Source organism: Pleurodeles waltl, chromosome 10 (genome assembly GCF_031143425.1).
Source record: "Pleurodeles waltl isolate 20211129_DDA chromosome 10, aPleWal1.hap1.20221129, whole genome shotgun sequence".
Taxonomy (NCBI): domain Eukaryota; kingdom Metazoa; phylum Chordata; class Amphibia; order Caudata; family Salamandridae; genus Pleurodeles; species Pleurodeles waltl.
In genome coordinates, this window is record NC_090449.1 from 265,056,247 (window position 1) to 265,072,746 (window position 16,500).

Genomic DNA, 16,500 nt, shown 5'->3' on the forward strand with positions numbered 1-16,500 from the left:
TGCACCTTATTTTATGACATTTTTATTTATTTTCAAGTAACTTGATTTTATTGTTGTGTTTTATCTGATGTTTAGATGTACTTTTATGGTTCGTGTGACCCGCATAAAGTAAATAAAGCATTTCATTCCAGTTTAGATTGTTTTTCTATTTTCTATATCTTCCTTAAAAGTGTCCAGAATTGCACCATTTGTTTCCAGTTAGGTCCTTACAGCTTACATCCTCAATTTCATGTTTCAGATCAGCAATTTCAATAAATAATTTTCTAATGTTAAACTCCACGTGCTCTATGAACATTCTAATCACCTCAAATGAAGCTTCTTGAACTTCATAGTACCAGTGTTCTCCCATTTCCTCTGAGTTGTCTTCAGCAAAGGGGAAAAGAGTAACTTGCCTCTGGAAATCATTTTTATTTTTAAGTATTGTTTCAGTGTATGTACTTCCCACCATTTCATTGTTTGTATTTTCCACCAGTTTAAACTCATTTTTTATCTGTAATCATTTTAGTCTCAACAATTATTGTTTCAGACATTTTTTTAACATGTGTTTATTAGCATTTTCTTTGAAATTACAAAACCACCAATACAAATAAACATTGTAGCAGTAATAGATACAAGGACTGATTTCGAACCACAGTGCTACTACAGCTCGAAAAATGTACAATGAATAAATCCTTTTAGAAATATATTGAGAATATTTGGAAAAAAGATATAATCTTGTGAATCAAAGATAATATTCATATGATAAGTTATTTAGAAACTCATTTTGATTACTCTTATTATCGCCATTATGTGCTACCTAGTATATCTGAAGGCATTCATCAAGGTTTATCAATCACATATGGCGCTTTAAAGAACGGAGGAGATTACACATATGGCTCTTTAAAGAACGGAGAAGATTACTTATCAAAGTTATTATTTTTCTTTGTTTACTAAAGTTGTGAATACATTTGTTTACACCTTAAACCAGTTAAATAATCATTCTTAGATTTTTGCCTAAAAACGTATTGTAAAAAGATCTGATTATGTGTGTAGTTTGGGACAAATGTGGCATATTCACAAAAAATAAATCAACATAACCTGTCTTATAAAAATTTATAGAAGAATCACACATGTCCTGAAGAAGTGATACATTTTTTCTGATTCTTTATTGTGACTAGAATTCTCTTACTTCTATAAGGATTTCCCTTTTTATCTAGAACCATCAGAAGTATCAATATGTGTCTATTCTTATTCATGCTCCAATAAACACTTTTTTGACCTCAGACCTGCCACTTCTTACATTTTATGGCGCAGTAGTTGGAGAGTAGACACTGCACACTGAGGTCATTTGCCAGTCCTATACTGAGCGAGCCAGTTCCCCTCCTTCTTTAAATTTCAGTGAAATGCTTCTTACTTTTAGTTATTGTTTCGTAGTCACGTTGATGCTAGAAAAGTCTACATTTAGGAAGGAAGATTATTCAGATTCCGCCTCCCGTTGTAGAAGAGAGCGTACAGTGGTAACATTATGTGAAATCTGAGGAATAGCTACGCAGGCCAAATCTGAGAAAAGCTCTATCGGAACCAGTTCTAACAAAAGAAAGCCGGCAAAATGAACATCGGATGTTGTTTCCATCACTTTTTTTTTTTTACCTGGTTCTATTTTAGATTTTTGCAGGAGACTGCTTCACTTTGTGTTATACCACTTGCTGCATATATGAAGTACAGGAATGTAATTGGTTGTTACTGATATGCTTTTCAACCTTTGCAGTAAAGATATTTGATGAATTGTTGTGTGAGTCTGAAGAAGGTAATGTAAGATTTCATTTGGTAAGTTATGTTGAGTACTGTAACAAATGTTGGGCATGTTCAAAGGTGAACAGAAGCATACTAGATAAAGCATTTGACTAGATTGCCAACTCTACTGAAGCCTTTTTGAAGATACACTGCCAGAATCATTCAGGGCTAGATTCAAATAGGATGAGCAGTCTACATTGACTAAAAGGACACTGCTATAAAACTGAACACTCACCACTTTTTAAATATTTCTTTTACAGTCCTGGCCAAATTCGATATATAGTGAAGGTGCCTGGATATTATTATGAACATCTGCTTGTGGTAACATCTGATTTTTCTGAATTGCTTGATGGCCAAAGCCTTCGTACTCTGTGGTCTGTCAACACATCAACTGTCCTAAGGTAAGAAATGTGATGCAAAGAAAAGAAAGTGCCAAATCGTGAACAAAACAGTGAATGTGTTTCCATTTTAAAATATGAATTTTACAGAATTGTGTTAAACATACAAACTAAAGTTGAGGAGCCCTCTGGTAAAAAATTTAGCTTGATAACTGCTGCTACACTGGCAGAACTTGTTTTTCTAGTGTGAAGGGTAGGAAGGAACAACAGTCTACATTATGGTGAAATTACTTACTGTGTACATTTATAAAATGTGGTGGTAGTCTTTATCATTAATAGGAAATAATGTTTAGCTAATGCTTAAATGACATGAAAACTCTCAAGAGGAGTATTTTGTTTATGGAATTGCACTTACTCTTTCATAAAATATTTTGTAGAAACAGTTGCTTTCCCTATTCATTGAGGTGTGTTAATTTGAAGGCCATAGCTGGTTAATTCACTGGGAACGTCGAGTGCTACACACACCAAACATAAACAGTAGCCTGGATAAGCCTGGATCACCACCTTTCCAGCTCTCCTCCCACTGTAAATTTAAAGCTAAACCACCACTCACTCCCTCCTTTCGGAGATCAGTGGTCTACCTCCCCAACACGTTTGCAGATCTCTCCAGCGCCTACAATCCTCCCACTTTACCCTCATCACACCAATATTGCGTCTTCATTACTTAAACCTGCTGTCATCCCACACCTCCAACAAGCACATATACATCCCAAACTTTCAACTGGCGTCGAAAATGTTATGACGTCTGCTGGTATTTTGTAAACTACCAACATGTGAGTGATAGTCATAACCATTGACTTTTCCCCCAAAAATCCTCTACAGTTTTAAGTCATTAACCATTTACTCGAATTCACCAAATCTAAACATACTCTAATGATCAAAAATATCTAGCAGTTCCTGAATCTCATGAGCTGCAAGTGCCACTTCAAATCACAACTCCCATTCAAATTGTATTCTTTCAAACGTCCTCGCCAGAGACAACTTTGACCTACCACTCCTTAATGATTCTGGTTCACCTCCCACAGTCAAATGACAGTTGAAGATCTGCTCCCTCATGAGTACATCCATGTGCATGGGAAATAGTCAAGCACTCATCTCCAAAAGCACAGCAGGGAGCACAACTCTTAACTTCACAGCAGACCCCGTCATTAAACCTCCTTCCGAACATCAGCAGCATAGCCCCATAGTATGCATCTTCTTTAAACCCACCTAGCAACAGCTCCATGCTCGTGGGGAAATGGACTGAAATTCTTTCCATTAATTTCATACAGTCACCAAATATGATCCTTGTAAGAACTGTTGACTCAAACTGAAAACAACCAGTATTCACCTATCCCAACATGCTCTTTCTTCATTCTCCTTTAGCTCTGGGATACCTAATGTAATTAATTATTCAAAAAAGTACAATAAGAAGCATGGAGTGTAGGCTTAGGGTTATAGCCCTTCACCCTTTTGTGTTTTCATGGTTTGCCAGTGCCTGGATGAGCTATCCATTAATGTCATGGCATTTTGTGGATGGTTGCAAGGTCTGTGTTCCTGTTTGGTGATGGGTCATCAAGGAGTTGTTCTATTACACTGCTGGTGCAAATCGACTTTAGCTAATAATTGACAGCCATTGCATGTTATTTGATGTTTTACTTTGCTGACAACACATTTTAGTTGGTGATTTCTGTCTTTTTTGATTAGAAAGTGCAGTTGTTTGAATCTTTTAGACTGCCATTAAGATACTGTGCTAAAGACTTGCGGACATATTGACTTTATTAAATATGTATTTTGCTGTGTGTGCCTTTTCAGTTCACCACTTATAACACAAGCTTCATTTATAGCTTATTTTTATAACACTCCTCTTTAGGAGCATAGATTAACTCTGCTAATGCAGTCTGTTCAGCAAAGGTCCCTGTTCCTGGTTTCCATATTATGAATGTCAAAGACGTCCCCTAACAAATGGCAAGCCTTATCAACTTTGCCGGCTTTTGCAATTCATTTGTGTGCAAACTGAGATCACAGCTCCAAAGACCCCAAAGGCTAGATAGTACCTGAAACAAGAAATAGTAATTTCACAGCAGAGTTTAAGTACACATGAAAAACAGCTTGAGGACAATGGTTTATAGTCCCTTCCTTGACAGAAGTAGAGATGTTTCTGTCTTTAGACTGACTCGGAGGGCATTCTAGACAGCTGGTCAAGGCAGCGCTGAACGATTGTTCTGAGGTTCATGTTTTGTAAAATGTGTATTTACATACAAAAAAACAAGCATTTGCAATCCAATGCAATGGGTCTCGCGTTTGTTTGAGTTAAAGCTATTAGCGTTGTGTGACTTTTCTTGCCACGTAATCTGAAAATGAAAAGTAAAACAGTTTCACATAAGCGAGCCGACGGCCTCCATGAGCACAAAGCAGACATACAAAAGGAAACAGAAGTCCGCTCACAGTGAAACGTATCGGCAAAAGTACAATTATCCATGTAATCGGCAAAAGTGCAAATATCCATGTAACAGGGTTGATGTCATGCACTTGACTCCTGCCCAGCGAGATAGCGCTGCCTATGAATTAAAGAGAAAAAGTAGTCCAGAAACCATATCAAAAACATGGAGCCGTGTATGTTTTCAGTAGTTGGCCGGGGCGCTTGAGGCGGGCTAAACACTGGAAAAGGCATGACGTATGCATTCCTTTCACTAATTAAATCAAGCAAATTTTAAAAGGCAAACCCACGAACCAGCCAAACTGATGGGATGACATGGGCGTGATTAAAAGCCCACAGAGAGATTACACCAGGGACAAACAATGATTCACTGTGGCGAAGTCTTGAGTCCCCTCATATGCTCATCTGTCCACCAAATAACTGTGGGGTTAGGATAGGTCTCTTTCAAGGCTAACCCATCAGTTTTGAAGTTCATTCATAACCATCCTTCTAGACTCAATATTTGCAGCCAAGCTTAAATTCATATATGTTTCACTTTTTATGGTAGACTGTTGAGGTCACCTCCTGATCACCTTCTCCTTCCACATTACATGCACCTAGTGCAAATGTCAAACCAGACAGCCAAAGATTCCAGCTCTGCTCTACATAGTCATCCCTTTTCAGCCCTGTTTGTGAGTTTGTCAGAAAAAGGGGGCGGGGATATTTCATCCGGTAAATACTGATGCAATTGCTCAAAATATTTATCTGGTGCCACCTAATACGTCCTAATAGGAATTTGTGCCTTGCAAATTGTGGTTATTATACGTGCAAACTGTTTTCATTGCACCGGATTCTGCATGTATCAGTTTTTTACCACAGTTTTCACCCTGATACATCTCTCCTGGATTAACCTCCCAAATGTGTCATGGAAAATAGTGATTAAGTGGTGTTTACCACAAAACTTAAATTTCTGATCCCTGCAAACTCCTGTTATTCTTGATCAGTTAAACTTATTCATGTTTGTGAGTGCTGTTTTAGTCTAATTATTTAATTCTGTTTTAAACTGGTGTTTGGCTTTTTTAGCTGGAACAGTAAATGTAATTATAATTTGATATTTAGACAAGGATTGGAGTTTTCCCCTTATTTGGTAGCTAGGTTTTGGAAATTGGACTATTAGTTATGTGGCCAGTGCAATTAATAGTTCCTCAGTTGTCCTCTGTGGGAACTAAACACCCCATTGTAGTGCTAAACTCTCACAGGTTAGCGAGGCGGAGCAGTCTAAGGGCTACTCAAGGGAGGTGGTATGGGCAAGGGAGGTGGTATGGGTTAGTAATCACCAATCACTGACACATAATAATAATAATAATACTCAATAAATGATTGTCTAGTCAGTACTTTTTCTGTAGAAAAAGGAGAGGTGCATTTATTACGCACACACTAATAAATAGTACAAAGTAATTTACAAATATATATTGGCAGATGGTACATACCATAGATTACATTGTGTAATCATTGGTCACCCCCCCCCCAGAGGGGTCGCCCAAATATACCAAGTGAGTTTCAACAGTCATTATGTAATAATGATATTACTTTGGCAAGAATCATTGTAGTAATTGCATGGATCAATAAAACATATACAATCATCGTGAAAACCTAATAAAAACATAAAAAATAAACTTTGTGTTTGTGCATTCTTTCGAATATTTTGCATTGAACTGTAGTGATCAGAATAACCAATAGAGGGTATCACAGTAAAACAGCATGGTGAAAAAAGCATTGTACTGTAACCATACACTAAGCCCCTAGAGGGCGTAACCAAATGAAACAGTATGATGAAAAACATTGCAGTGTAACCATCTTCAACCACTAGAAGGCATAACCACATGAAATAGCATTACAATGTAACCATACAATCAGCCCCTAGAGGGCATAGTGCATTACACATTTTTAGGCTCTTCAAGGCTTCCAGAGTGCAATGAATATCATAATAGGAGCTCTCCTGCTGTGCCAGGGAGAGCCATGGTGCCATTTCACATTGTTTTGCCTTAACTGGCTGCCTTGTGCCGCGTTGCCCTTCATTTTCCTGGAGGTGCCCGGGCCCTATGCATGCCTTCTCCCTCAATCTTGGTGACACAGATTCCTTGCCCCAGGCCTTGGTCCACTCAGGGATCAACACAACTGCGGAGCCCCAACACACACTGAGGGAGGTAAGTAGGTCAAAGGTCACCAGACTTTAGAAATTCCATAACTCTGGTTCGTTGGACCGATTTGGACGATCCTGGGCTAATTTTACTCTCGGTGGCGAGCTCTATCCACCAAGGACAGCTGTAACAACACTTCTTGGACCGAAAGTGGTGCAGTCCTCCAAAAGCTGGTCCACCCTGCTTCCTGCACCAGCTCTCCTTTGTTGTAAATTAGCACTTGTGTAGCGCACTACTCACCCGTTAGGGTCTCAAGGCGCTGTACTCATACCGCTATGGAACCCCTCCTGGCTTTTCCCTGTGAGGCGCCCACTCCTGAGCACCCCCAGGGGGAAGCCAGGCATCCAAGCGCTGTTGGGGCCGTTATGGAGATTAAGCAAGCTATTGCCCAGAGTTGCAGAGTGGGACCCATGAATTAGATTAGGCACCGAGGCGAGAATTATCTGGTCAAGGGGAATTGAGCCCAAGACCTGCCGAAGCGGGACTTGAACCCTGGTCTTGAGCCAGATCTCTGCTTCAGGGTCTGCCGCTCTAACCATTGAGCCACACTTCTCCACTTTGTTGCTTTGTTGGTGGGAGCAGAAAGGTTCAGGGCTTCCCCCAACTGGTCCTCGGAGATAGTAAGGGGGCCAGCCTCACTGGCTCTTGGAGAGACCCATTGGTCCTGGATTTAACTGGACAGAGTCAGGGATGCTGAATGGGGTTTCCTCCTTCCAGTTCTCCATGGCAGTCCTAAGATCCAATAGTGAAGTCTGTAGAAAATCTGCAGGCAAGAGAGAGAATCTTCCCCTGGTGCAAGTGATTATAAAAGGGAGGCAAAGGTTCCAGAAGGCAGGAACCCCTAACCAATCCTGTGGTGCCACATCACCTTTCCACCCCAATCCCAACCCTCCTGCACAGCATGTTGAAACAATCCAAAATGGTGTCATCAAGGAGCCACTAGTCATATCAGCTCTTGGGGTCTCAGCTCCACCCCACACTGACATCACTGCCATCATTCCGCCCCATCCCTTCACTCCTCGGAGCTAGGAGAAGTAGTGCTAATTGCTCCTTTTGTGTGAGGGTGGCCTATGTTCCTGCTGCTGGAGAAAATGTAATTACTGGCCAGAGCGGGGTGACAACTTGCATGGGCTCTGATTTGGAGCTGAGCCAAGAAAATATGAAAACAGTGAATTACCCACAAGATGTACAGTTAACATTTTGAAAGCTGTGAATTTGATTTTCTTGCACAGGTCACACTCTAATTCAAGACGTCAGTGGTCTCTGTTGGCCAGGGAGAAGGGTAACTACACTCTAAGGCAGTTCCCTCCTTATGTGGATGACGGAGTATCACTGTAGTCAAAACACTGACTTTCCCTAATAGAGTACACTACCCTCATGAGGCCTATTCCAGGTAAATACCTATCCCTGCAGTGTCCCCACTGCGCCAAGCTACCTGTGCGGTTACCGGGCTGCGCACAACTGTAGCCTCCCACTCGCAGTGTGCACACATGTTCACTTGTAGCCAGGCAAGTGTCCCTTACCCTTGCTGCATCTCAGCGGCCTTATCTTTAAAGGTGGACACTGGCGGCAAGCACACGCAGCCCGTTAACCGTGTGATTTCAATGGGGGAGGTAACAGTCGTGAGATTCACCCAGAGTAAAAAAATCCAAAAAACAGGTAATCAGAAAAGCAAAAAATCTAGACTTACTGCTGGGACAGACCCCAGTGCAACAGACACCGCTGCCAGCTGAGAATAGAGAAGGAATATCCCATCACTCATGGGTACTCTTACCTAGTCAGAGATAACAAATGGCACTGGGTTCTGACCAGACACACCATTTGCCAGTTGTGTGCTACCACTAAGAACTTCCATTGGCCCTCCTATGCTAAGACCACCCACCTAAGTCAGGCAAGTGGCTGTAGTTTCCTACAGGGAACCTAGACTATACTAAGAATAAGAACCCCTTTGACTGTAGATCAGGTGCATCTAGGCCACTAACCACCTATATGGACTGAGCAGGTCTAGGCCCACCCTTGCACTGGGTCACAGAACGCTGCATTTACCCTTCCTTTTCTGGCAAGGGTCCAGTGTATCTGCACTTAAGCCAATACAAATGACCGGTCTAAAACCTGCCCCATGGATCACCGGGTGTCTCCCCTCTGAAGAAGACACAACCCAGTACCTCAACCAAACTGAGTCACACAAGCCCCTTTAATAGGCTGCTGACCCTCACCCTCAGTAGTTAATCTGGGGTCTATGTTGCCACTACCCTTTCAGAATGTCTGTGTCCCCTAAAGGGACTCCAGCCCAATCACAGAGTGATACCCACCACAGAAACCCCTCACCCGTGGACTCCCTCCTGTCCCGCCGGGTCAACGGAAGTGATGCAGTGCACCACTTCCCAGCATCCATGCCGCAACCATGAAGATCAGTGGGGGACCACGCAGTTCCCCCCAGTGAAAGGTTCAACAGGTCACCATGAGACCCACACTGCCTTCTTTCACCACACTCAGCAGAGGGCTTTCCCCCTCCTACTGAGCCATTGCCTGGTGAACCAGAACATTCAGGGCCCAAGGGCATCCACCCCAAGCCTGACACACCAATAATGCATCATGCAGTGACCTGTTCAGTCAGGACCTCCAGTACACCCTCATCTGAGGCATTCACACCTCCGGTACACCTACCAAAAGTGCACCCCACAGAAGACCTCGACAGCCACCTGTTTGACAGCCAAAAGTAACTGTCCTAGACAGATGTGACTATACCATCCCAGTCTGAAGCACAGGATCCCTTCACTTAATATAGGCCCCACCTGGCCTCCTGGTTGGGTCTCTGCGGGCAGAACCAACTTCTGCACCTGGCTGGGGCCGCACTCCCTGGTACGTTCAATGCTTGGCAATCCCAGGAAGTCAGGGGGCCCAGATCATCCCCCCAAGGCTGGTACACTAGTAGTGCACCAGTAGGCAGGGGCCTGCTTAAGGCAGAACCTCCTGCCAACCTTCTCTATACTCGGGTGCCGAACCCACCAACCAAACTCAGCAGAGAGCTTGTCCCCTCGTCCTACTGACCCCTTGCCTTGTGAACCAGGACTTCGAGGGGCCTCATAGCATTCCCCTAAGGCTAGTACACCAGCAGTGCACCAGGCAGGGACCTGTTCATCAAACAACAGCAAAGGAGGGGCAATGTGGGAGATTCGGAGAAAACAACTCCTGGTCCTGTTCATGGCAGAACCTCCTGCGCACCCTCACCTTGTAGTGAGGCCATAGCCCCCTGAACTGCAGGGCTTCTACCTTCGATCCTGGGACCTTCCCCCACAGAACCTAAATAATTGGCCTACTGGCTGAACATCAGCCCGGCCACCACCTCAGGTTCAGAAACAAACAGTCCTAGGATGACATCCTACACTGCTCTTGGGTAGTTTCTTACCCTACCCCGACACCTCGGGGTCCACAACTAACCCATCCCAGGACTCTAGCGAGTCATACTCCCTCTCTGATCTCCTCAGGGTCAGCCACTACACCTTCAATCACTGGAACCATCACTCCACAGAGCCACCCACCTTTATGGGCCACCCTGGACTAGCTCCCCCTCCCCACTAGATAACAAACAGGGACAATGGGAACCACAACTTTCTCAAACCCTCACTGTGGGAAAATGTCTCAGGAACTTCCCAACCTCCTGGTAGGAACCCTTGGGGGGGTCACTACTCATGCATAGCCTCCCACACCACCATTCCACTGGTTTCTGGCCTGCAACAATGGTGTGAAAAAGGCAGTAAAAAGAATGACTCAAGGTGGGCTCCCTCATGGGAAATCTGCACTGAACTGCCCGGGTCAGCATGAAAATTGCCTGGAGCCCCCACTCACCTTCTACACTCTCCTAAAGCAGGGCCCACCCCTACACCTAGATTTATGGTGTGGTTACCTTTTGTAGCCTATAAAGAAGAATCCTCCTCGTACAGGCCCAGTGTGTAGTGCAGAGATTTAAAGGACACTTACAGTTTGTGAAAATCCACTGGGAACACTGTGTGTGAAAGCCCATCCCGACATCACATCATTTAATGCACGCTTGCCTTAACTAACACAGTCAGTACATTTATCCGTGATCAATGCTTTTACATGACATTTGTGGGGGCTTTTCCCTCACCCTGTAGAGTACACCAAGAGCCTTGCGCTCTGATATTTGCACATTAATGCATAGGTTATATGTGGCAAAACTGGGCTTATTAAATGTTATCAATGCGTACCAGAACTGGCCAGGATATCCATTCACACTGCATGACATCTCACTGATGAATTCCGCACCGGTTCCACAACCAGGCAAGGAGACGGCGGACAGACCCCAATTTTCCAACTAATCAGAGTGGCTGCTCCTCTCATACTAAGTACGGACAGATTGGGCTATCACCGACGTGCTCGCCCTTAGGAATTAGGGGTTAGATAGAATTCATATTTGTACGTTATTCCAATATTCTGGAGTTGTTTATTTCCTTCTCCTGGTCACAACAATCCTAATCCTGTTATGTCTCATTGCCCTAACAATTGCAGCTCATATATTTTATTGTAGATTGCAGTCTTTTCAGTGACAGTATGAGATATCACCCTTGAAGTAAGCCCTTATCAGAAAGTATGCTCTGACCCCAGAAAAGTGTAGGCACACTTTTGGCGACAGACAGAGTAACTCAACAGATGCAGTTGGATTCTGTTGATTCCTTTTGTGAGGCACTGGATAGTTGGGTGAAGGTTAGTGAAATAAAGGATTACCAGGGGCTGTACAATTTGATTGGAAAAGAGCACATAGTCAAACTTTGTTTTGAAGATCAGCTCTAACACTTGATTGACAGCGGAAATGTATCTGGAGAGGATCACAATAAAGGTGGACAGGGTCCTCATCAGAAGAAAGAGGGGGAGGGAAAAAAAGGAGTTCTCTGAAGGGCCCAAACTAGTTCTTCTGGGCAGGACCCCTCTCCCACAACTGAAAATAAGAGATTGTTCCCTGACAGGAAGTCTTTAGGGAAGGCAGACCCCAAATGTTATGAGTAGCAAGAGGAAGGGCTCTTCAAGGAGGATGCCAATTGTCCGAAGCAGACATAGCCCCTCACCGGTGGGCAGTCACTGGGGTTGGCTTGTGTAGCACTTGTGGAGGAGATTGACCCAGGTAGTGTTACGGACAGAATAGAGGTTACCCTAGTGTCCCTGAGTGACAGAGATGGTGCAGAGGTCTCTCATGCCTAGCAACACAAAGAAATATAGGCAGTGGTTGACGATCAATGGGAAAAGGGTGGAGGCTCTGAGAGACACTGGAAGCCAGCATGACAACCGTTAGATGTCACCTAATGTCCTCAGAGCAGGTAGTCCCTAATGCATTCCACCAAGTTGTTGCAGCTGACAAGCATGAGAGTCACTGTCCAGTGGCTCTGGTTCTCTTTGAATGAGGGGGGTCTCATGTTCCTTGAGGATAGCAGTGAGTCTGTCCATGATTGTGGATTGTCTGCTTGGCAATGACCTGGAGCATACTTCCTGTTTGGAGGTGGAGCTCAGGTCCCACTTGGAGTTGTTAGGGTTGCCTGGCTGGATGTCCATGACCACACAGTCCATGACCGCCCGAAAGGGTAGTCAGGAGGACCTGGAGCCTGGAAAAGTAGCACAGGTACCTACCAAGAAGAGAAAGGGCACGGGGTACGAGAAACCTGCCCTTGAGACTCCCACAGTCTGGGAGGAGGCTGACCCTGAGAGGGATGCCCAAGATCCTACAGGGGAGGATGCTGATGACCTGATGATCCTGCTGAGTTGACTAATTGGCAGAAGTAAGGGGGTCGCACCAGCAAGACGCAGAGGCAATGCCCTATTCTTGTGGGCCTTCGGCAGTAGGCAGAAGCCCAGGCAGCTAGCGACACCTCTGGTGATCACCTGATTTACTGGGAGAATGGTCTCCTGTATAGTGAGCTTAGGGTTCCTACGCCTAGTGCAACCTGTGTTTTGGTTTCCCCCTAGTGCTTCAGGGCCTTCCTACTGGAGTTGGCTCTTGATGTACCCCTGGCAGGTCATTGGGGCAGAAAAGACCTTTGACAGGCTTGTTTCCCACTTTTACCAGTCTCAAATGCGTTCTGCAGGTCCTGTCCTACCTGCCAGACCAGTGGCAGTGCCTGACATTGGCACCCCTTTTGAAAGGGTGGGCATCCACATCATTGGGCCTCTGGAACCGCAAGACAGCTGGGCAACAGGTTCATCCTGGTCCTGGTGGACCATGCCACCTGGTACCCAAAGGCTATCCCTTTGAGGATGGTGGCTGTGCCTGGGGTGTCCGTGGCACTGATGGGGTTCTTTACTCCTGTGGGGTTCCCCAGTGAGGCGGTGTCACTGGGGCACCAACAACATGTCAGGGTACATGAAGGCTATGTGGAAGTAGTAGGTGGTTAGCTACAACTTCTCAACTCCTTACCATCCTCAAACTAATGGGCTTGTTCAAAGGTTCGACAAGACCCTGGATAATGGGTCTGTCAGAACCCATGTTGCGGAAGTGGGGAGTTCTCATGCTATGCCATTTACCTACAGGGAGGTACCAAGGAAGGATGTTGGCTTTAGCCCCTTTGAACTTATGTATGAGCACCATGTGTGAGGACCCCTTGGTTTAGTGATGGAGTGCTGGGAGCAAGCTCCCTGGAATGCCCCCCAGGATGTGGGAAGGTACCTGCTGGCACTCTGCAACCAGACAGCACGCTTCCAGAAACTCAGCCAGGAGTATCTGGAAGCCAGCCAGGAGGACATGAAATGCTTGTGTGACCAGAATGCCACCCTGACTGATTTTCAGCCTGGTTCAATAAGTGGGGGTTATGGAGCCTGTGGACCCCAGGCCCTTGCAAGATTGCTAGTCTGGGCCTTATGAGGTGAAGGAGCAACACCCCGCGGTAAGCCACAGAAGGTGTAGTAGCATCACCCTCTTCTAGATGTACAACTCCCCTTTCCCATATCCTGCATGGATTGCTCCCATGACACCTCGCCACAATCGCCGATGCTGTATCAGCGGCTTTCGCCCTCCCCAGTCCCCCCTCTTCTCCCTCCCCACTTTGAAAGATGCCCTGCCCTTCCTTTTTCTGATTCATCAGCACCAGGTGATGGATATCATCCTGAAGCACTACAGTCAGCAAATAACTGCCCAGGTTTCTTCACCCCTAGTTCTAGAGTTCTGCTTCCCCCTTCTTCTTAGTGTATCCCACTCTGTTTACTTCCAGACACAGTTCTTTCCAACCACAGACTATGGGGTTCTGAGTGCTCTCCTGACTCCTGAACAACGGTCTACCACCAAAGTCCCTAACCTTCGTATATTATACTGTAGCTGGCCCTCCCCTCAACCACCCTTGGCAGCCCCCACTCACCCTCCCCTCATGCTCCTCCAGCCAGCACTTAGTCAGGCCGGTGGGATTTCCCCACCAACATGATGATGCTACATTGTATCTGTGAGACCAGGGGACTCACAAGACTAGTCACCACTGTATCTGTATATGTCACTGCATGTGGAAACTTGCTGCCTGTTGTTCTCACCACATGATTTAGTTGTATACTGTTGTTTGTAGTTTTATTGGTACACTCCAAAAAAACTCAATAAGAATTATTTAAAAAAACAAATGAGTGAAGGAGCACAAGGGTGATGTCACCTACCTGGTGGACCTCAAGACTCCCAGTAGCCCTTTGATGGCCTTTCATGGCAGTTGCCTCAAGCACCATGTTGAGAGGTCTGGTCTACCCATACTACTCGTCACTGATGATGGGATGGAAGAGGAGAGTGAACCTCTCACCAACCTCCTTTCTTCCAAGGAGCAGAATGGGTCAGTGGAGGGTGTCAGCGTCTCTCCTACCCTGACCCTGGACCAACAGAGAAACTGCCACCAGTTAGTGGGGCAGTTTGCCTCATTATTCTCCCTTACTTCGGGACTCGCTACATAGTGTGCCCATGATATTGATACTGTGGACAGCATGCCTGTGAAAAATAAAATGTACAAGTTGTCTGACAAGGTGAGAGCCAGCATTAAGGAGGAGGTCTCCAAAATGCTTTTGTTAGGGGTTTTTGAGCCCTCAAACAGCCCTTGGTCCAGTCCAGTGGTGTTGGTCCCTAAGGCTGCCCCTCCAGGTGTTACACCTGGAATTAGGTTCTGTGTGGACTACCGTGGGCTCAATGTAGACTCCAAGATTAACACACACCCCGTTCCTCAAACTGATGAGCTCATAGATCAACTATGAGCTGCCTAGTTCCTCAGCACATTTGAGTTAAAGTCTGGGTATTGGTAGATTGCCTTGACCGAGGGGGCCAAAGAGAAGCCTGTGTTTTCTACCCCCGAAGGGCACTTCCAGCTTCAGACTGAGGAACGCCCCTTTCACCTTCCAGAGCTTGGTAAACCAGGTCCTGCCTGGGTTGGGGAACTTCAGTGCTGCCTACCTGGGCGGGGTTGCGGTCTTCAGTTCTAGCAGAGAGGACCACCTGTGCCACTTGAAGGAGGTGCTTCAGGCTCTGATGAGGGCAGGCCTTACTGTCAAGGCCACTAAGTGCCATATAGGGCAGGGTTCAGTGGCCTACTTAAGTCCCCAAATGGGAGGAGGCAAGGCGCGGCCCTTCCAGACCAAAATTTAAACTGTCCTGGCTTGAGAACACCCCAAGACCCATACAGAGGTGAGGGTTTTCTTAGGCCTCACTGGCTATTGCAGGAAATTCTTCAAGGGGCATGGCACCATTGTTGCCCCCTTGACAAAGCCGACTTCCAGGAAGCAGTCACTTCATGTGATCTTGACAGAAGCATGGCAGAATGCTTTTGACACCCCAAAGGAGGCCATGTGCACTGCATCCATTTCTTAAGACCCTGGACGTCTACCAATAATTCATTGTTCAGGCAGAGGCCTCTGAGCATGGCATAGGGGCCATGCTGTCACAGCTAAGTGAAGAGGGCCTGGATCAACCTGTAGCCTTCATCAGTAGGAGGTTACTTCCCATGGAACAGAGGTGCTTTGCAAGCTTTAACTGTTTTTAGGACACCTAAGAAGCTGAGACCATAACTGTTTGGTGCTCAGTTCTGGGTTCAGACAGACCACTCAGATGGCTAATGCAGATGAGGGGTGAGAATCCCAAACTGTTGAGGTGGTCCTTCTCCCTACAGTGAATGGACTTTACGGTGAAACATTGTCCTAGAACAGACCACAACAATGCTAATGGCATCTCCAGTTTCTTCTGCATTAGTGAAGAGAACTCAAAAGGGGCTGAGTAGCTATCTCCACTTTCAGCTGGGTAAGGACACGTCTTACACCTATCATCCTTGGCGTGGTTCCTCTAACCTTTTCAATTCAGACTGCCTCTTTTTGCTGACTTAGTTTTTGCTGTCCTTAGGAGTCTGCGCACTTTACCACTGCTGATCAGTGCTAAAGTGCTTGTGCTCGTTCCCTGAAACATAGTAACATTGGCTTATCCCCAATCGGCATAAATAAATTACCTGTAAATTCCTAGTAAAGTGCATTACATTTGCCCAGGACCAGTAAATGAAATGCTGCAGCACTGATTGTGCCACCCACTTAAGTAGCCCTGTAAACACTGCAGAGCCTATGTGTGCAGTTTTGAACTGACAAAACAAACCTTTTTCCAGGCCAAAACCTTCCTCTTTATATATATATGACACCCCTAAGGTAGGCAGCCCCAAGGGCAGGGTGCAGTGTATTTAAAAAGTTGGGCACGTACATTTTTATGTTTTATGTGTCCTGGTGGTGA

General features: G+C 45.4%; 1 protein-coding gene across 1 annotated transcript in view; it reads left to right on the forward strand.

Moving 5' to 3' along the window:
* FAM234A (family with sequence similarity 234 member A) overlaps window positions 1-16,500 on the forward strand; it is a 318,557-nt gene that overhangs the window by 208,780 nt on the left and 93,277 nt on the right. The window contains exon 8 of the mRNA XM_069210403.1: window positions 2,034-2,174. Coding sequence (XP_069066504.1) covers window positions 2,034-2,174 — 141 coding nt within the window. The remainder of the gene's footprint in view (window positions 1-2,033; window positions 2,175-16,500) is intronic.